A 21,892-nucleotide genomic window follows, 5' to 3' on the forward strand; every position below is an offset into this window, starting at 1 on the left:
TACAAGCTTACTTTTCATTAAACTTAATGGTAAGAACTAGAAATTACTTTTAGAGTCATTCTAGTTCCTTTAATTTTCTCTTCTACTTGAAAACCATATATATGTCTACTTTTTGATGAATTTCAGTTGTTGGGTATCTGTTACACAGATGTTACTCCTAAGGAAGTCCAGAAAAGAATACTAAACAGAATTGTAGGAAAGTGGCCAATATTAACCAAGACACTTACCTTCACAAAAGTGATAACTATTCTGTGGTGCTTTTGGAGGGACATGAAATAGTATGCTCATGATACTGACTTTTTATCTTCCATGACAAGAATCAAAATAAGTTTATCCTCTTTACTTGTCAAGGTGTTACTACAAAAGGGAAGGAAACATGCCATTATATTAATTAGTTTTTTAAAAACTTACATCTTTCTAAAAATAAAAATCTGTAAAGTAGAAAATGTGAAGATTTTAATTATCTTGAAAGAGTAATATCTTCGCATGATCCATATTTGGAAAGTTCAAAATATTTGATAAGTTTACTGTATATAAATGTAAAAGTATCCATGTAACTAAAAGGTACTATAAAGTTCGAAAGATAGCAATGAATTGGCAAAAGATATCTTCGATGTATATGACAAAAGTCTAAAATGCATAATGTATAAAAATAACCTGGTAGAAAAATGAGCCAATGAGCAAGACAGTTAATAATTTATAGGATGGTTTCTAAACACAGGAAAAGCTGCTCAGTTGTTCTCCTGAGTTTCCGATTAAAATTATAGATAACCATCAGAATGGTAAAGATCTGAAAGTTGCTTTCCTTTTACTTTTAGTAACAGAAGCATTCTTATTCTTGTTGGAAGTATACACTGATATTGTCCAATTGTTCAGAGGTTATATTTACCAAAATTTAAAATATATATCTTTAAGCCTATAATTCTGCTACATCCAAGGATTTATCCTGTCTCTATATTCTCAGATGTGCACAAAAATAAATAAGCATTACTTAAGGGTATCCACTGTGGTACTTTGTAAGTGCAAGAAATTGGACAATCTAGGACATTGGCTGTGGTGTACTACTATGTTGCTGTTAAAAAGAATGAAGTTTTATATGTTGCAGAATTGTCTCCAAGATATGTAATTAATATCAAATAAATTATATCAAAAATATATATCCTACATGCATAATTAAATCAAAACAGGCAGCGATCATGTTTTTTTTAAAGGAGAGGGTTGGTTGTGTGAATATGTACTCTTTTGGGCATAAACTCTCTGGACAGACTTACGAAGCTGACAACATTGATGGATCCTATGCGGGGAGGGGAGACTACCTTTCTTTGGTATGCCCATTTATACTGTTTGAATTTTTCCCATGGTCGGATATTACTTTTACTTACTTATGAAAGACAAAATTACAAAGCAAAATACAAGAGAAGTGCAAAAAAAGCCCTACTTAGTTTTCTTAAATTCGTTCAATTTTTTACTCCTTTACTGTGCAACTAGGGAACATTTGACCAATTATATGTTGAAAAATCAAGTCTTTGTCAGACTGTTATGTTACAGCACAAAGAGATAAGCTAAATGAAAACATTTTCCTTTTAAGAACCTTATGCCTATTCGCTAATGAGAAAAGAAACATTTGTTGAGTACTTGCCTAGGACTCATGAAAAAAGTAATGATGAGTACTTGACAAGTTTTCATATTTATTCCTTACAACCTTATGAGGTAGTTAATAGTATCTTTATTTACTGACAAAGGCTCAGAGAGGTTAAGAAACATACCCAAAGTGACAAGGCTACGAGTGGCACATGTGGCATTTGAATTTTTATAAGCAGTGGGGTCATGATCTTTCTACTACATTATGTGGCCTAATCTTAGACGGCACAAAGTCTGTCTTACTGATGCTGATGTCATTATTCTATACATAGGTACCGATGGGCCTTTATTCCAGAAGCCTCAGATGATTCAGGTTTGGAAGTCAGAAGACAGGGTATACATCAACGAGAATTTAAACCTTACGTGGTACGACTAGCAAAACTTCTTCGGAAAAGAGCAAAGGTATCGTATTCTTTTGTGATTGTTTTGTTTTACATCACTACATGTTGCATTAGTGAGGTATTTATTAAATACTTCCTGGGAAACTGAGAACATTACCAAGTTGAGCTATTTTGAAAACAAGTCCCCAGTTTTGAGAGTTAATGTCCATAAGCCTCATATTTCCAGACATTAGAAAACATATCGTATGTATTTTAAAGGAATATGTGGTTATTCATTTTTTTAAAGAGAAGAAAAAGGAAGGCTTTTGTACATTAATAAAACATCTACCTTAAAATATTTTCCCCTCAAAGAAAAAAAAAAACCTTGGAACCATACATGTGAGTATTTAAGACTGTAGTCCTGAACAGTCTTCGTGTCAAAAACTTGAGAATGTAATATAATGTTCATCTTAATGCCATGATGAGAAACAGAAGTATGATTGAGAAAAATGCAATACAAAAGGGATTTTTAGAACCTGTCAGAGTTGTTTCAGCAGAACTAATCAATGGGTAAGAAGATTATACATTTTAAATTTGTAAAATATGAGTCAGATTTCATTGAAATTGAATGAGCTAGACCTCGATCAGAATAAAGGAAATAATCATTAGCATTCATTCTGTTTATCTATATGAAATAAAATATATATGCTAAAATTCATTTTCTAAGTATTTTTCACTTTCTGATTATAACCTACATTCAGAAATGCATTCCTTATCCTGATCCAGTACAGCTATATAACCGAATCTAAAGTTTCACAAAACAGTTCTTGCCCTTAACATGAGATGTTTTCCTTTTTGTAGTTCACAGTGATGATGCTAAGTACAGATTGCAAGACCCCCCCACAACCTGCAGTTTTTAAAACAGTGCTCAGAATTAAACTGGCTTTATGACTCTTTAATATAAAGCATCTTCTTAGAGAAATGATTTAAGGGGAAAAGTGGGAATTTACTCAAAACATATACCATTAAAAAGTGTAGGAAAATAAAATTTGTAAAATATTGTGTCTTATATACTTTTTATCTTTCAGTATGCATCATGCTAATTTATTACAGATCTTTGCCCAAGAACCTACCAGCAACGAAACTGGTATGCTCACCATTGGGCCTTTGTTATTAACCTTTTGTCAAATTTTCTTTTACATTCAACAAATTTCAAAATCAAATTGTACAATTTGGGAGTGATCTAGGTTGTTTGGTGAGATCTAGTATGCAGTGTGTGCTTTGAGTGCTCAGAAATTTTCCAGTCTTCTGGAGTCCTCCTAATCAGGCAGCAGCTCTTAAACTGAATTCCATAACTATAGAAATGGAATGAAGAAAGTGATTAAAGAGGTTTTGCTGGAAGGAATTTACATGAGAAAACTTGACTTAAATTCCTAGTTGCTTCTGTAGGGGCTTAATAAAAGGACAGAGATGAGGATGTAAGCTGGGTCCTGAGTTCAGGGTAGGACTTTGGTATTTTCACTTTGATATCTCAAACTATCTCAAACTTTGATATCTCAGAGTTTGGGCAAGTAATCATGACAAATCCAGAAGCAAATATGACCCCAGGCACATGTCCTTTTCTGTTATGCCTGCCTTTCATTAGTAATGAGAATTTTTATAAGACCCCCCCCTCCTTTATCTAAATAATAAATATGACAGTCTTTTGCCCAAAATTTGTCCCACAGAATAAGAAAACTATTTTGATTGAAAGGCATCTTCCCATCCAAATCACCTTAAACAAGGTCTTCATGGCCAAGCATACTTTCCACTGGAACAAAGGCTGTGAGTTCTCCTCTTTCCTTCCACAGGACAAGGAGGAGGACTTTAAGACAGTGATTTTGGAGGGATTGGAGATGGCCAAGCATCAGGTGAGGGTGGCTGTTTCATGCTTATGATGTGGCAGCAAAAATTGCCAAATATTGAGACACAAACCCAGGTCTGAATGTCAACAAGTACAAGGGAGGTAAACAGGAAGGAAGTCTTTTTTCAAGTGTAGACTGGTGAAGTCAAAGGAGAATCATTTGTATGGAAACGTTTGACTTTATTTAATATTAAGACAATACATATAGTTCTGATTAAGAGCATCAGAAACTCTGAATCAAGTGTATTCTTCTTGGTCAAGAGCTTAATAAAAGTCCCTCTCTTAAAGGCTCATCTTGGTAGGAATAGAGACAAAAGGTTACCCCATAGTTCCCTTACATTTGGAAGTTAGCTATAGAGGGTACAAGGATATTTATTTTCCTTCAGGACAAAGTCATCTCTGTACACCCTTTATTGTTGAATTGCAGTTTGATTTAGGGGATTAGAGGTGGTATGGTACCAGTAATTGAGTAATGGTGGAAATGTGAAAGTCAGTCACAGGACTCTCATTGGTGCCAGTGTCATAGTTAAGAAAGAAAGAAAGAAAGAAAGAAAGAAAGAAAGAAAGAAAGTTTTATATATCCTATAATCTAGACTGGAAGCTAAATAATTGCTAGGAAGCAAACTTAAGTGATAGCTGTTAAGTTTTTTGGTTTGTTTTTGACCAGAGATGATGAAGAAGTAGGTGATCTTTTCTTGGTTTGCTCCTGGACTCTTCCATTTTAACTTATATTTTTAGTTTGGTGCAAAAGTAATTGCTGTTTGGGACCATGAATTTTAAGTCATTATAACTAGGTTCACACAAATCTTTATTAATTAAAATAGGAACCATTACAATCAACACATTTTTGCCAACGAGAAATGTTTGTTTATTCATGTAGCATAAAAATCCATGCTTCCAAATTTGACGAACTCTTGGAAAGCATTTTCTGCATCCTGCTAGTTGTGGAAGCAATTTCCCTGCAAAACGTTGCTGAGATGCCTAAAGAAGTGGTAGTTTGTTGGCAAGAGGTCAGGTGAATATGGCAGATGAGGCAAAACTTCATAGCCCAATTAGTTCAACTTTCGAAGCGTTGGTTGTGCAACGTGTGGCCCAGTGTTGTCATGGAAAAGAATTGGGCCCTTTCTGGTGGCCAATGCCGGCTGCAGGCATTGCAGTTTTTGGTGCATCTCATTGATTTGCTGAGCATACTTATCAGATGTAATGGTTTCACTTGGATTCAGAAAGCTGTAGTGGATCAGACTGGGAGCAAACCACCAAACAATGACCGTGACCATTTTTTGGAGCAAGTTTGGCTTTGGGAAGTGCTTTGGAGCTTCTTAGTCCAGCCACTGAGCTGGTCATCGCCAGTTGTCATATAAAATCCACCTTTTGGCACACGTCACAATCCGATCGAGAAATGGTTCATTATTGTTGCATGGAATAGAGAAGATGACACTTCAAAGATTTTTTTTATTTTTCACTCAGCTCATGAGGCACCCATTTATTGAGCTTTTTCACCTTTCCAATTTGCTTCAAATGCCGAATGACCATAAAATGGTCAACATTGAGTTCTTGGGCAGCTCTCTTATAGCTGTAAGAGGATCAGCTTCGATGATGCTCTCAATTGGTCATTATCAATTTCCAATGACTGGCCACTGCACTCCTCATCTTCAAGGCTCTTGTCTCCTTTGCAAAACTTCTTGAACCATCACGGCACTGTATCAGCACTGTATGTTCATTAGCAGTTCCTGGGCCAAATGCATTGTTGATGTTGCGTGTTGTCTCTGCTGCTTTATAACCTATTTTGAACTCAGAAAATCGCTAAATTTGATTTTTGTCTAACATCATTTCCATAGTCTAAAATAAACATAAACAGCAAGTAATAAGTCATTAGCAAAAAAGAAGTGAGAAATGTGCTTAAAATGACGTATAACATAACCACATTAATTTAAGAATGTACTCCAATATAAAACGGCAAATTTCGACAGTGCAAAAACCGCAATTACGTTTGCACCAACCTAATATTTTCCTTTTTCAGGATTTTACTTTAAAATAAGCAATAAGCTTGAGAGCACATAGAAGAAAATAAGCTGGATTTTGCATCTGCTTGACCCACTAGGAAACTAGTGATATTAAATTATTAGGTAAACAATGAAAGTTTCTGAGCAACATCTGATCTTAGAAGGCAAACTCCATTTGTTAATATGACAGATTGTAATTCTGCTTCCTAAGTCTTCATTTCTTCCTTCTGTCTAGTTCATTGCTTATTTTCATTATCTTTATTTAGTGTGGTATTGTATCTGTGATTCTGCCCAAGTTCAACCAACCTCAGTTCTCTTATCTTTCTCTAGACAGAATGATGTCTGTAGCTGTGTTGGTGTAATTCAGGTGGCTTCTCAAACTAGCCTCTTAATACCCAAATTATTTGTCTTTATATTTAGTTGACAGAGTTTTCACATACCTTCTCATATGACTTCTCTACTAAAAGGTAGTTTTAGACTGTCCCATTTTATAAGTGAGGAACCTTTGTGTATCTTGCCCAAGGATGCCATAAGTATGGCAGAGCCAGCACACTAACTCAATTCCTTTGACTCCAGGTCCAGCTTTCCTCCCTATGTTGTTTAGCACAACCCAGAAGGAGACAGCAGTGTCTCTCCTGAGGGATCCCTTCCTTTCTCTGTGATGCAGTACTGACAGTAATTATTCACTTTGGACACTGCTACCATCATGGCAAATTTAGGCCATTTAGATAAAAGGGAATTAACTAATTATAATAAAAGGGGATATATTATGAAATGTATAAAGCCCTTTGCTCCTTTTTTCTGTAGTAATTTTGTGACCTAGTCCTTGGTTACAGTAGTGAGGGTTCAGAAACCTGGGAGCTTTTTGAGTAAATACAAAGCACAACATAAAACTTTTATGTTTGACTGTATTCCTGTTCAAAGCTATTTCTGTTAACTTAGCTTATCTGCACATTCTAGTTGGGAACTATTACTACAGTGTTAGACTGCTCCATATAAAACTAATAAATGGCAGTAAAAGGTCTCAGAAGCACCAAGGGTTTTGATCAGGTCAGGAGTAGAAACTTAATGTCATTTGTATTCATTTCTTGACCAATTGCCAAAGTTTATATCTTTTTAATTTTTCTAACATACCACATTGTCTGTTGTATTAATACCAGTTCACTTTTTGTTTTCTGCAGAAAAATCCAGAGGAAGACAACTCAGGGAGAACATTGGGTTGGGAGCCAGGGCACTTGCTGCTCACCATCTGCACCGTGCGCAGTATGGAGCAGCTCCTGCCGTTCTTCAATGTGCTCAGTCAAGTCTTCAACAGCAAAGTCACAAGCCGATGTGGAGGACACTCAGGGAGTCCTATCCTCTACTCAAATGCCTTCCCTAATAAGGACATGAAACTGGAGAACCACAAACCATGTTCCAGCAAAGCCAGGCAAAAAATAGAAGAGATGGTAGAAAAAGATTTTCTGGAAGGGATGATAAAAACTTGAGCACCACTGGTGGTTCCATTTAGCTTACATGTAAATGTAATTATTTAAAACACACACACTGCTCTGCGTTGTATAGTTTTTCCTTTTTTGTATGTAACAGAACACATTTCAGGTTGTATTTAATTTAAATATTTGTATATAAGAGCAAATGTCTGAATGTGGCCTGAATCAAGTTTAAATATTGTTGGCTCATACTGATTATGGTGCCTAAGAGAGCTATATATATACACACATGTAAAGTCCATTGTTTTTATTGTCCTGAGTTGTCTTAAACCTGCAAAATATACACTACCCATTTTTTTTTTTCCATGGTTTCAGGCTTGGTTTAATTAAGATTGGTTGGGGATTTTTCACTTTTCCTTATTAACCATGTTCTGGTATCAGAGTGGTGTTCCTTCTCCATCAGAGGCTGGGAAACGTATTATAATTAGTTTTTCTCCCACATACCTTCACCAAGAGCAGTGAAGAATAACTGAAGGCTGGACCATGCATCCTTAAAAGTATTGCACGAGCATCTCCACCTCATTATGGAAGAGGGATGGACAACCCCCTATTCATACCTCTGAGTTCCTGATGGCATTAGTCATATAGGTAAGTCATCTAATAATCTTTCTTAAGACTCTGCAATGGAAAAACTGGTTGTATAAAGTCTTCTCTGCCTTCTCCATTTGTATCAGCAATGGGGAATGCTGCAAAACATCATCTTGCTCATGTGATGGTGATGGCAAAGATATCACAAGGAGTTGGTAATAAGATTTAATTTTCCAGTAGCCTGCATGAATTGTTCCCCACATAAAACTGTACAGTTAGTGATTGAATTGTATACTTAAGTCCCAGGATTTTACATTAGTGAGACTGAAATTAAAGATAAATTTCTTTAACAAGTGTAAGGCTTATCTATAAAGAATTATTCTGGTAGTGTTTAAGAAAAACAGATCTAGAGACAATCCAGTAGGCTGCATTGTAAACATTATGATTATAAATCTCTTAGTACTGCCATTATTATTGACAGTTTTGTAAAGACTTGTAAAAAGTCCAGTTTCTCAGGAATATGAAAATTATCTTCAGAAACCTGGTTGGGGTCTTTCTCCAATTCCTCCAGCCAGCTGAAATACTGCCAAGCTCACTTCATGTGCAAGGTGATCTGCACTTTCCTGCAAATTACATTAAAAGAGATTAGATGAGAAAGACATAGCATGTGCCTAACATGGGCAAGACCATGTTACTTGGAACTCTGGGGAAGAGAGGGGTGATTCTTGATTTTGTTTCACTAACAAATTCTAATGAAAACCTTTTTTCATCTTTCAGTAACAAATTCCAAGCCCTTAAATAAATGGAAAACAGACCAAATTCTTTTAAATAAGGTAAGTTTTTAGTCAATTCAGATTATAAAAATAGCTATCATTCCACAACTGAAAAAATTCAATAAAACTTTAGTCCACAATTGGCCTAACAGTAAGTAAGTATTACTGCTTCCGTTGCCATCTCCTCATCCATCATGGATATTCATTAGACTCTGAGATGGCTTAAGCTTCTGCAGGAAAGCTGCCAAATGTTTCCTCCTGATTCCCTATTCACCGCACTCACTGTACTCTGCCCTGGCTTTGCAAACACTTTAAGGAGTATGTGAAGAGGCCAAATAAAAATCCAGACCACAAGTCGTGACCCCTATCAGGGAAACAGGCACAGAGTAAGGCTGTCATTTAAAGGAAATATTTTGAAAAACAAGAGTCCAGAATGCTATCAGTTTACTTAGAAATGAACTACAAAGCTGGTTGTTTTCATAACGTCACAAGATTATATTTTTAAAAGAAAAGGATCATCTACCTTATAGTGCGTAAACTAAGTATTTATTAGTTATTCCTGCCATGGTTAAAAATATGACACTTTCAGGAAGTCTAGAATAAGTCAAAAATATTTGGGGAAATAAACTAAGTGGGTCTAATTTTGTTAAATTGTATAATTACTGCTGGTGAAAATAATTTTGTAGTCTTAATGTGAACCTACTCAACAAAATAAAGCCTTAATCATCATAGTGAGATTCTAAAAACTATTAAAATAGTTTGCCTCCCCATCACCTAATATTAGGCTCTTTTTCAATAGAACTATCCCAGCTTACTTGTGAGTCTGCTTCTGCATATACTCGGACGACATCTTCTGTACCAGAGGGCCGGACAAAAGCTCGAGAAAGCTTGTACTTCTTCACCAGGTCATTGATTGCCTCCTGTAATCCTGGGGGTGTAACTGCTTGTCTTTCAGCATTGGTAGTGCTAATAACTCTCCTGTCTGCAACCTAAGTGCAAGCATTTCATATTTGTTACTCTATTACACTTCCTTTCAGAAGCTTAACCTGTTAAACATACATTGTACGAAAAGTGCCAGACGAAATATAAAATTACATTAAAACTTCTTTCTCCAAGGTCAGGGTAATTAATTTCAACATTTGTACAACTTTTCTCTTTTTCTTCAGTCTATAAAGAATTACCTTTGGCAAAAAATATTTCCACAAATGTTTAGAGTTACCACTAAGATAATGGCCAGTAAATACGATATGACTTTAAGTCCCATATCACACACACACACAAAAAAGTGGTAGCCCATTATATAAGAAGACCGATAAGAATCTCTTAAATATGCCAAAAATAATCTGAACAATCAGCCATTTCTGTGAACTGTGGCTTTAGTACCTCCAACTGTCTTTCACAAATTCTGTTGGTGAATGTGTAAACTGGCATAAACATGTACAGAAATCAATTAGCAATTTATCTGAATTCTCTCCCTCAGGAAGTACTCTGTGAACGAAACATAATGCAGAGTAAGTACTTTCACTTGAAATGACAGGGGATCTGAGTTTTGCTTCAAAATAATGTTGGGGCCAGGCGCAGTGGCTCACACCTGTAATCCTAGCACTTTGGGAGGCCAAGGGAGAAGGATCACCTGAGCTCAGGAGTTCAAGACCAGCCTGGGCAACATAGTGAGATCTCGTCTCTAAATAAAATATACAAAAGAGGGGGTATGAAGAATGTATAGGGCAATAATTGAAATCTGTTGAAGCTGGGTACACAAAAGTTCATTATGTTGTTTCTCTACATTTATATCTATTTTTAATTCTCCATAATAAAATCTCTTTAAAAAAGTGATGCAGTCATTCATATTATTTATTATATAATAAAGTTGGAAACCAAATACTTCGCAAACAATAGAATGTTAAGTAAATGAACTTAGTTATTCTATAATTTTTTTTTCAGCAGAATACAATTAGGTATCATAAGGCCTTCTTTTTTTTTTTTTGAGATGGAGTCTCACTCTGTTGCCAGGCCAGAGTGCAATGGCATGATCTCGGCTCACTGCAACCTCTGCCTCCCAGTTCAAGCAATTCTCCTGCTTCAGCCTCCCGAGTAGCTGGGACTACAGGTGTGTGCCACCACGCCCAGCTAATTTTTGTATTTTTAGTAGAGACAGGGTTTTACCATGTTGGCCAGGCTGGTCTCAATCCCTTGACCTCATGATCCGCCTGCTTTGGCCTCCCAAAGTGCTGGGATTACAGGCATGAGCCACGAGCCACTGCGCCTGGCCCACAAGGCCTTATTTTCTATGTATCATGTGTGTATGTACAGAATGAAATAGGAAACATTTGTCAGTGAGATATAGTGAGAATTGGGATAATAGGTTTTACTTAGCTAATATTCAGAAAAGTTATTTTAAAGTTTCTCTCACACCTGAACTTTAAGTTGTCTGTTCGGAAGATCTGTATAGAGAGCATCCCACTGTTGTACAGTCAAGCCCTTCAGAGCCAAGATTGCCTCAATCACCAGCATGTCAGAAATAGCATCACCAGCTGCCTGCAAATGGGGAAACAAATGGAAGAAACCACTTAACACAAGCAAATCTTGGAAATGGATGTTTTTTCTTAGAAAACCAATCACAGTACAGGTTGAACATCCTGAATCTGAAACATGCTGAGTGCCAAAATAATCACAAGTGAAAAATTCCACACCTGGCCTCCTGTGACAGGTCAAAATGCGGGTATACAACTGCCAGGTGTGGTGGCATACACCCACAGTCCCAGCTACTCAGGAGAGGCTGAGATGGGATGATTACTTGAAGCTAGGAGTTTGAGGCTGCAGTGTGCTAACGCCTGTGAACAGCCAATGCACTCCAGCCTGGGCAACATAGCAAGACCTTGTCTCTTAATAAAAAACAAATGCACTCCTGACTTCACTGTCAAGAATTTGAAACCAGCCTGGCCAACAAGGTAAAACTCCATCTCTACTAAAAATACAAAAATTAGCTAGGTGTGGTAGTGGGCGCCTGTAATCCCATCTACTCGGGAGGCTGAGGCAGGAGAATTGCTTGAGCCCAGGAGGCAAGAGGTTGCAGTCAGCCAAGATTGCACCACTGCACTCCAGCCTGGGCAACAGAGTGAGACTCCACCTCAAAACAAAACAACAACAACAACAAAAACCCACTAAAGGCAGGCCCACAGTTCATTCAGCATCCCCAAGGGAAAAAGACCCTCTCAGCCTCCTTCGGCTATGATACATCATTTCCATGCATGCCAGATATGTATCATATTTTTTACTATTAAAATACTTGTGTGTGAATAAGTGTAAAAAATGATTGCTTATTGATAGCATATAAATTCAGAGTCAAGAATGATGGTGATGCCAGACAACCACAGATTGTCCAATGGGTGGCTGAAAGAGTGACACCTTTGCTTTCTGATGGTTCAGTAGACACAAACTTTGTTTCATGCACTAAATTTACAGTATTCTATAAAACCACCTTTAATCTTATGTAACATACATGAAACAAAAGAATTTAGTGTTTTTGACTTGAGTGCCATACCCAAGATGTCACATTATATATATGCAAATATCCCAAAATCCAGTGAATCTGGAACCCAAAACACTTCTAGTCCCACGCATTTTGGATAAGGGATACTCAACCTATATCATGTGCTTTCTCACATGCAGCATGATTAAATGAAGTGTCTTTGTGGATGGATAAATACGAAAAATGAGGTGAAGATCTCCATGGAAGACAATGAAAGGTATAACAAAGAATACTGAAACTAGCTCTTGAGAAACTTGCCTTTAGTACTCCTTATCTATAAAATGAAATTAGACTGGATAACTCTAAGGCTCAGCCTAACATTCCATCACTCATTTTTCTTTATAATTAGATCCCTTTTGAGATATTACCCCACAATGATAGAAAGCATCAAGGTAAAATGGAGAAATATGAGCTTTGGTATAAGATATAACTGAAGATAGATCTCTGTTTCTTCACTTATAAAATGGAAATTACAGTAACACCTCTCCCTGTGTTACCGTAAGGATTACACAGTAAGGTATATAAAGTGTCCAGTGTGTGCAAGACACTCAAATAATTGAATTGCTTTCCTCTACCCTGAGTACTGCTTTTCCATAGCCAAACGACACTCCAACCCCAACTAACCCACATGTATGTCCTTTGTCAATGAGACAACCAGTTATTTTTGTTTGTTTTTGAGACGGAGTCTCGCTCTGTTGCCCACGCTGGAGTGCAGTGGCGTGATCTCGGCTCACTGCAAGCTCTGCCTCCTGGGTTCACACCGTGCTCCTGCCTCAGCCTCCCGAGTAGCTGGGACTACAGGTGCCCGCCACCATGCCCGGCTAATTTTTTGTATTTTTATTAGAGACGAGGTTTCACCCTGTTAGCCAGGATGGTCTCGATCTCCTGACCTCGTGATCTGCCCTCCTTGGCCTCCCAAAGGGCTGGGATTACAGGCATGAGCCACCGTGCCCGGCCTAACAACCAGTTATTTTTACTTAATTTCCTCGAGGTTTGGTTAAAAAAAAAATTAATAATATATATGTATACACTGAGTAGCTGAATCTGTGATCCTAGGTAGAAGCTACCCAATGTACTTGGAAATTTCCATCATAAGAGGTAGGGGAAGGGAAGCATATTAAAAAATGTTCTGTCATTCCATTTCATTATAAATCTCAACTGAATATACCACTATTACAAGGAAGCCACCAGGCCAGCACGTCTCCACTTTAATTTTGCATGCACCCACACTCTGTTCTGTCCATCTTCTGAATAATGTAAAGGTAACCAAGAATCCACTGCCCCATCAGTTCTGACCTGGTTAAACAAGTCAATAATGTTTTCAAGCATCTTAGCAGCTTTTCTTTTCTTATCTTCCAGTTGTTCTGCTGATTGTTTTATCTTCATTTCAACAGCTGTACTAAACAGTGCCTACAGCAAAAGCATATAAAAGCAGTCTCAAAACACTATTCAAAACCTAGTCATAAGTACTATTATTCTAGCTAACCCACTTTTCCCTCCTAGTCAATCTGGAGAAACTGAGGGGAAAAATAGTGGCAGCCTTAAAATGTATGAAATTAATGTAAGATCACATTAAAACCCAGAGGATAGTACTAGGGGAAAAAATTTTATTTGTGGATTATATAACTGGTTATAAAAATTTAAACATCTGATTACAAAGAAAACACCACCTTGACAAGAGGCGAACACACACAATAAGTTCATATTTTCCCTTTAACCAGCTAAATCATTTCTGTGCAACCAGGTTACTTAGAGCCTGTCTGTATCCTTTTTACTTTGAAGGATATAATTCATTGCAGCTAGTACAGTTTTATTCTAAAACTTAAGGGGATGAGCTAGGCAAAATTAAGAGTTCATAGTATTCATCAAAATATGGCAAATAATGTCATGGATAGTCATTACAATATATAATTCATCATGCTCCTCAAGAGTCTTATCTCATTTGGAAATACCCATCTTTTTTGCCTTCTAGAGGCCTAATACTGAGCAAGATCAGCATACTATGCTCAACTACTTGATGAAATACATTTTTCTTGATAAAATAAGGCACAGGCTAGTCACCTGTTTTTGTAAAGTTTTACTGGAACACAACCACACAGATTCATTTAAGCTAGATCAGCAGAGTTCAGCAACAGAGACCTTATGGCCTGAAAATCCAAAAATATTTACTGTCTACCCTTTAGAAAATAATTTACCAACTTTTCCATTCGATCACTAAAGTTATATCTTAATTGCATTTTGTAGGAACTTATTTTTCCCCTTTTTATATTTATGCCCTCCAAAAGCCAATTTTAAATTAATGAGGAAAATTATTTGGCTTAGATTCAAATGTTCTGATAGCCATCTCAAGTGCATTCATTAAATAAGGTGAGTATAAAAACATTTTAAAAATATTCTGAACATTATGAATCCACAAAAAACTAAATTATACACTTTAAAATGTAATTTTATGTAAATGTAAATTGAAACATTTTATGACTATCACTAGTTACCTTAAATTCATTTTCATTTCTTATTAATTATCAACTTTCCAACACTTTGCAATTCACCATAGCGACTGAATTTTTCTTTTCCCCTCCTATGGCCAGCCGGAAAATGCATAGACAACATGCTTATAAAAAAATTAAGAACTGTAAATTTTAAAAAACTATTCAAAACACCTTAGTATATCTCTTCACATTCAAAGAATCATTACCATGTAAAAGAGAATCACAGTTTCATAATACATCAATATATAAGATAACCAAAGGATCTTTTTGTCACATCCAATTATTTCAACAAAGTACAATATTACCTATTATTACCTCCCAGATACAGAAGTCTCATCATAAAGAAAAGTGCCAGCTAAGGCCAACTATAATTAAGAGAACTTACAGTGCCATGCCCATTTGCTTCAAAATAAACTCCAATGTCAAACTCTTGAGCCTTGTGGTGCAAATGTTTTACACCAGTCTTAGTGCAATAGACAGGTACCTATAACACATGCATTTAAAGAAATACAGCAGTTACTCAGATGTCAAACGTTTCTTGCATATCTAGTATCCCAGAGATACAAAGGGGAACAAAACGTACTGGGGCCAAGTCCAGTGAGGAAGACGATTAAGCATTAAAATACAAAATGGTATGTATACAATGGAAGCACGAACACACTCTGGAAGCATGCAGCCAAGGGTAAAGCACTGTGAGAGAGATGAGGGTCTCCTTATAAGACACGAAAGATTACAAGTGCGGGCGTGACACGACCTAACTGTTTTAGAAGGCTGTTTAGCTACAGTGTGGAGAATAGCTTAGAGCAGAACTGCAAGCTTTTTCTGTAACAGGCCAGACAGTAAATATTTTAGGCTTTGCAGGCCATATGGTCTCTGTCACAATTACTCTGCCATTACAGTGCAAAAGCAGCCACAGACCATACATAAACAAATCAACATAGCTCTATTCCAATAAAACTTTGTTTACAAACAGCAGCAAGTTCAATTAGAAGGTTAAGAAATGGAATGAGGAGGCTTCTAGGACTAATCCTAGTAAGAGACAGTGGCTGGATCAGCAACAGTGAATAGGGAAAGTCATGGATGGATGGATCTGAGAGAGCTTTAAGAATGGTTAAGGAAAGATTGATAGTAGAAAAACTGCAAAAGAAAGATCAGCATTAGATTGGATGTAGGAGACCTCAGGAATGCAAGGGCTAAAAATATTTCATCTGGAAGACAGTGAGTTGAGAAGTAACAGCTTCTTAAACTAGGTTATTTTACCTGTAATAAATTTTTAAGACAGAAAATGAAAATCCTAAAACAATAACCCAAGTACTGTGAAATAACCCAATCCCTGTGAAAGGCAGGCAAATGGGCCCCAGATGGAATCCCTTGAATGAGCTTATTATAACCATATATTAAAATCAGGTCATAAACTAGCAGCCTCAAGATATATTTCGTTTTGCCCAGCCACTGTTTCTTTTTAAACAAGTATGAAAATCACATGAAAATTCAGATTTCCTGCTTCTCTTGAAGAGTGTGACTACAGTTGACATCAGCTGGCACATACTGACCTGTTTTTAGCCCCCTGCTGCCCTCATTCACTTTACCTGTCCAAATCCTGCAGGAATCTGACTTTATAATTCCTGCTTTCTAGAGAATGGAAAGGTAACTAAAACTAGTATAAATGCCAGAACGAGGTACAAAATGAGGTACAAAAAAGTTGGAAAACTTCTCGTTAATGAGAAAGTATAGGCAAACAGGCTTCCAGTTTTGTCCATGAACCCTGGTAACTCTCCGAGCAAGTAGTGTGGTGCCAAGGGTGGTCATCTGGTGGACACCGGGGAAATAATTAGAAACAGAATCTCCCACCACCCCAGAAAACCTCTCCAAAAAAAAAGAAGGGCAAGAAACAGTTTTTTATTACTGAATAAGTATTAAGCCAAACTGATGTTCAATCACAGGCTAATTTGCTAAGAGACAGCAAAGATAAACGCTCACCCTTTAATATAGCCAAGCAGACATATTCCAATCCAATTTCCTAAGACAAAAGATGGCTAATGACAAAAATTCTCTCCTTGACCAAACTTTATTCAGGCTTAGGTGGGCCTGACTAGGCCTTGTCCTTAGGCATGTCTTCCAATAGCCTGATTTTAATAAGAGTCATGCTAAGTGAGCTTAGCGAGAATCCCTCATCCTGATACATGACCACTCTTGACATCTGACCTGAGTTCTCATTCTCCACCATCCCCCAGGTAATATGTGACTGCCCTGGCCTACCTTCAGCAAAAGTCCTGTTAGATCAGTTTAGCCAAAATACCACCCACTTACCCTCATGTTTCCTCTCAGTAATTTTTCATCCACTGACCACCACCCACCCACCACACACCCTGCTACTTGGCTATAAAGCCCCACTTTTCCTTACTATATTTGGAGTTGAGCCCAATCTTTCTCCTACCACTGGAAAACTCCATCACATTAGTCCCTGTACCTATCACAACAGTCCTGAATCAAGTCTGCCTTACCATTTTAACAAGTGTCATGAATTATTTTTTTCTTTAACACTAGTCCTCAAATAGGAAAACTTAACACCATTTGTCACACACGTGGTTTATCCTAAATTTACTTGGTAATAGGGATGGCCACCTGTGTTAACTGCCCTTCTCTAAGGGAGTAATAGAACTTTTCATACCTGTGACAGACAGATAGTTACAAATTGGATGCAAACACCTAACTTAAACTCTACTGAGACTGGGAGATAGGTGAGCTATCTTCCTTGATGTTTACATTTGAAATTGGTGACTCTAGGCCCTTAAAGAAAAATATTCCTGAGCTATAAAACTGGCTTATTAGGCCTTTAGAAAGATTTACATTCATTACAAAGGCACAGAGAAAGAATTCCAAGTTTTCTAAAGGAAAACTCCAAGAAAAGTAAGGAAAGAAGTTTTCCTTTATTCATCAAGGACAACTAAATTTTTTATTTATTTCTCTTTACCTTTACATGAACAGCAGCTCAGCTTCATGCACTACAACATAATCACTTTTATGAGGGCAGTATCTTCCTCACAGAAACATGTTCTTAATTCAGAAACTACCAGAAAACAAAAATGATTCAATACCTTCATAACTTCTTCAAGATACCGTGTTGAACTTCCATTTGCATATGCAGTTTGTACAACACCAATATTCAAACTTTCTCCAATCTAGACAAAAACAATGATACTTAACTTGCCATCAAAAGTATGGTCTACAAAAACAAATATAATGAGAGTTCTAAAGGCTAACAAAATTATCAGCCAGTTCAGTTGTGCCTTAGTTTATGCCATAAATGTCTGACTGAAAATTTACATGTATGCCAGGAAAAAAGCCTAAAATACATTTGAACACTATTTAAAGCAATTCTATGAGAATTCCTCTTTTAAGAAGCCTGTATCTCCTGATCTTCACCTCTTTAATTTTTTAAATAAAAGTATCTGGCGAGGCACGGTGGCTCACGCCTGTAATCCCAGCACTTTGGGAGGCCAAGGTGGGTGGATCACCTGAGGTCAAGAGTTTGAGACCAGCCTGGCCAACATGGTGAAACCCCATCTCTACTAAAAATACAAAAATTACCCAGGTGTGGTGGCGTGCATCTGTAATCCCAGCTACTTGGGAGGCTGAGGCAGAAGAATTGCTTGAGCCCAGGAGGCAGAGGTTGCAATGAGCGGAGATCGAGATCCTGCCCCTGCACTCCAGCCTGGGCGACAGAGCAACACTGTCTCAAAAGAAAGAACAAAAAGTATCTATTGAATTCTTAAAGTATGCTGTTTCCAGATTATAATAATTTCCAGTTATATTGTGTACTTAAAGCTAGCCTGAGATTTATTTCTAAAATAGCAAAATGAAACAAATCTCACATTACTAAGCTTATCATGATCAGTTAATATATCAGATGATGAGATTTCCTATTAGAATTTAGGGCTTTTATGGAGTGACCACAGAACTGTCATCAAAGTTTCAATTATGATGGAAGCAAAACTTCCTAAAGCTTCAGATCACAAAACTCGGCCAGTATAAGGAGGAAAAGAGTACCTTCAGGTTCCAAAGCCAATGCCTCAAATGTTCAAATGACTGGGTATTACCACTGCTTTTTTTTAAATTTTCTGCCCACTAATGTAAAGAATTTGTCATAAATTGTGCCCTTCTGACAAATGATTGTAAAATATGGAACTATTTCACTACTAAGTCTTGTTTTAGAGGGTAGCCAATCCCCCCACCATACCTCCACCAGGAGCTCTTTAAGGAAACTGCTAATTAACGTTGCTATCTTGTCTCCATCTATGAGATGAAAGTGGCCATCTGCATCATGGTAGTAATAAACAATTCTGTCTGCATCTCCATCAAAAGAACAGCATCTTTCATTGGACTTAATTTCCATTCCTAGCACACAGGATAATTTAACATGCATTTCAGTCTAAGAATTTATTATAAAGAGTTTTAGAATTTTCTCTTAAAATTATCCACCTAAAAATCAATATCTTAATCTTAAATAGTGTATAATCTTTGAATAGTACGTAGTTTATTAGTGGTTTTTACAGGACAAATTCACTGCAAAGTGAAAAAAGGAGCATTTAAAATCTATGCTGAAATTTGCTATAATACTACCATAAAATTCCATTTTATAAGCAGGTTGGTTTGGCTAGACAGGTGTCCCATAAACATTTTTTGAAAGCTACAAGTATTTCTGAATGTAATTTACCTAGGACCATGATCTCCTTTACATAGAAAAATAATCAGCACTAGATGATGTATGTGCTTTGATTCTAACAGAAATGATTTTTATTTGTTCATACCACCAATAAAAAGAAACACTGGTAATTAAGAGCAAAGAATTATAACTTTGAGAGATAACTGGCCTGTGAAATTTACATAAAGTTGCTGAAATCTCAGCAATTGTCACATCAAATTTATTAGAAAATTTGGCTATTCCTTAGCCATGACAGCAGCAGAGTGACAAATCCAACATGAGACAACTAAGAAGTAAAAGGCTTTTGTCAGGAATGGGATCATAAGATTGAAGAAAGGACATGATGCAAGCTTCAGGAAAGCAAGGACTATGGTTTTGTTCATACTGTAGTCCCAAAGCCTAGAGCATAGAGAGTAAGAGCTCAGTATTTAATAAATGGATAAATAAGTGGCAGAACTGAACTGTCAGGTAAATGTCAAAACAAGCAATTCAATGAAAAGGAGCTCAAATTGGTTGACTACACTGACATTTTAAATGCTTACTAAGTAAGGCATAATAACGTGAATGAATGAGGCAACTGGATGAAGTCTGTAGAGTTCCAGAATGCATGTCCTATTTAAGGGGGGCAGCATCTATCTGACTGCAGTGGACTAATGCCATGTGTGAACATTTTCTGATTTTGGTAAAGAGATGCTAGAGATTCCAATATATAAGAGAAGTCACGGAATTTTTAAACAGTGGCACACAGACAAACACACAAATGCAGCCGGCCAAACAAAACATATCTGCAAGTCAGGTTTGGCCTAAGCAAATAATTTAGGGTCTATAATGCAGATAAATCCAGAACACCTCCTACTACAACTAAAATCTGAAGAAAAGTCTTCCTCCTATTCTGCACTGAGTGGAAAACACTGATTGCTAACAACTGTATAAGCAGAGTTACATTTGCTTTCCATAGTATATTTAATTCAGATAAGGTATCTAATAATACTTACTATGCTCCCCTCTAGATCTGTGATTCTCAAAAAGGGATCCCCAGACAAGCACTGTGAACAAAGCCTACAAACTTGACAGAAATGCAAATTTCTATCATATGCAAATCTTATGCTAGACCTCCAGAAACTCAGAAGTGGAGCCCAGGAATCTGTGTGCTAACAAGCCCTCAAAGTGATTCTGACGCATGCCAGTTTGAGAACCACTGCTCTAGAATGCCATTTCCTGACTTTGTTTTCCCCACCTGATTTCCTGTAGACTATGAGGAGTGGTGTGATTTACAGGCAGAGAGAGCAGACCATGTTTCAATGGCTGTGAGAGTGGGAAGATTTCTCAATGTCTAAATGTGGCAGAGCCAGGAATAGCTGCAAGATTCTTAACTCACTTTTCCACCTTAGTTTATAAGTGAGATTGGCTTCAAAGAGCATTAAAAACAAATTTTTACAGTGCTAGTACGACATACCCTGTGGAGGTTTCTGATGACTTTTCACAAAGTCAGCTCCACATAAATGATTGAGTTTGCCCTTGGACCCATCATTAAACAGCTGAACTGACAGGCCCTGTGAGAAGTAGTGTTCCATTTCCCTTAGCTTCAGGGCCCCTATGCCATTTGCACAGTCGACCTTAAGTGATCTGTATTCATCTCCACTGCAGGAAGCCTACAAAGGAAAAAGACACATGGAAGAAAAATTTCAAGTTATAAAAATAAATGTGAAATATAAAGCATATATACATATATGCACATGTAAATATTCAGTTAACTCATTTTAATTTTTAAATTTTATCAATTATAATTGTTTTAATTTTTCAATTTTTAAAATTATAAAACACTAAAGTAAAATTTAAAAACACCTAGAACAATAGAACAGTTTCGCTGATTGAACAACTTATAGCATAGAGCTTTATTAGAATTTATTCTCAATTAATAGGGTCTCTTAAAAGTAATATTACAAGGCAGCCATTCAAATGCAAGAATAAGCACACAGACAAATGGGCAGTAATGGTATGTCATTCTTTTTATAGTATGTGACATCATCATCAGGCAGATTTGTTTTTTTTTCTAATTGTCTCCTCTCCCAGCTATCCTCACCCCAAATTATAAGTTCTATGAGAGCAAGGGCTTTTAGTTAATTATGCCTGGTAAGGACATACACTCAATATTTGTTGATCAAATGAATTATACTTCTCAAATCTCTCCACATTTAACAAGCCAATATACCTAGAAGAAAATCTCAATAGTAGATGCCTCAGGTATTAAGCCAACAGCACCTACATTAACTAAGATCAAATTCATCTGAATGAATACTTATGATACCATCGTCAAGACCCCCACCATGTTTTCTTCCCCAAAGGATCTCAGAATGTACTACGTGTTTTGCCAAGTAAACGCCAATGTAAGTTAGCAGGATACATAGACCAGAACCTTGTGTCGCCCTAGAGAAAAACAAAAAAGGAGATATGCAGCATCTTTGGAAAAGGAAAGAGGAGGCATGACAAACAAGATAATTTGTTCAG

At 36.8% G+C, this 21,892-nt stretch overlaps 2 protein-coding genes across 21 annotated transcripts in view; one reads left to right on the forward strand and one right to left on the reverse strand.

The window, feature by feature from the left end:
• The window catches only part of DOP1A (DOP1 leucine zipper like protein A), a 101,778-nt gene extending 94,119 nt beyond the window's left edge, over positions 1–7,659 (forward strand). For 6 of the 14 annotated variants that reach the window (XM_054492824.2, XM_063666362.1, XM_054492822.2 and 3 more), the window contains 3 exons: positions 1,914–2,043; positions 3,812–3,871; positions 7,049–7,659. In XM_054492824.2, coding sequence (XP_054348799.2) covers positions 1,914–2,043; positions 3,812–3,871; positions 7,049–7,354 — 496 coding nt within the window. In that variant the 3' untranslated portion in view covers positions 7,355–7,659. Of the gene's footprint in view, positions 1–1,913; positions 2,044–3,811; positions 3,872–7,048 lie in introns of those variants that run through there. The other 8 variants (XM_054492828.2, XM_063666364.1, XM_063666363.1 and 5 more) reach the window with 2 other exon arrangements.
• Positions 1–21,892, reverse strand: part of PGM3 (phosphoglucomutase 3) — a 44,742-nt gene that overhangs the window by 12,295 nt on the left and 10,555 nt on the right. For 3 of the 7 annotated variants that reach the window (XR_010126738.1, XR_010126740.1, XR_010126739.1), the window contains exons 6-14: positions 20,841–21,036; positions 18,920–19,077; positions 17,778–17,861; positions 15,065–15,163; positions 13,487–13,600; positions 11,074–11,196; positions 9,474–9,647; positions 8,427–8,508; positions 228–357 (exon numbers count right to left, since the gene is read on the reverse strand). Coding sequence is in view for 4 of the 7 variants with exons in the window: in XM_054492833.2 (XP_054348808.2) it covers positions 5,467–5,645; positions 8,427–8,508; positions 9,474–9,647; positions 11,074–11,196; positions 13,487–13,600; positions 15,065–15,163; positions 17,778–17,861; positions 18,920–19,077; positions 20,841–21,036 (1,209 nt within the window). In the remaining 3 variants the exon portion in view is untranslated. Of the gene's footprint in view, positions 1–227; positions 358–4,655; positions 5,704–8,426; positions 8,509–9,473; positions 9,648–11,073; positions 11,197–13,486; positions 13,601–15,064; positions 15,164–17,777; positions 17,862–18,919; positions 19,078–20,840; positions 21,037–21,892 lie in introns of those variants that run through there. The other 4 variants (XM_054492833.2, XM_054492837.2, XM_054492834.2 and 1 more) reach the window with 2 other exon arrangements.

This window comes from Pongo pygmaeus, chromosome 5 (genome assembly GCF_028885625.2).
Source record: "Pongo pygmaeus isolate AG05252 chromosome 5, NHGRI_mPonPyg2-v2.0_pri, whole genome shotgun sequence".
NCBI lineage: Eukaryota > Metazoa > Chordata > Mammalia > Primates > Hominidae > Pongo > Pongo pygmaeus.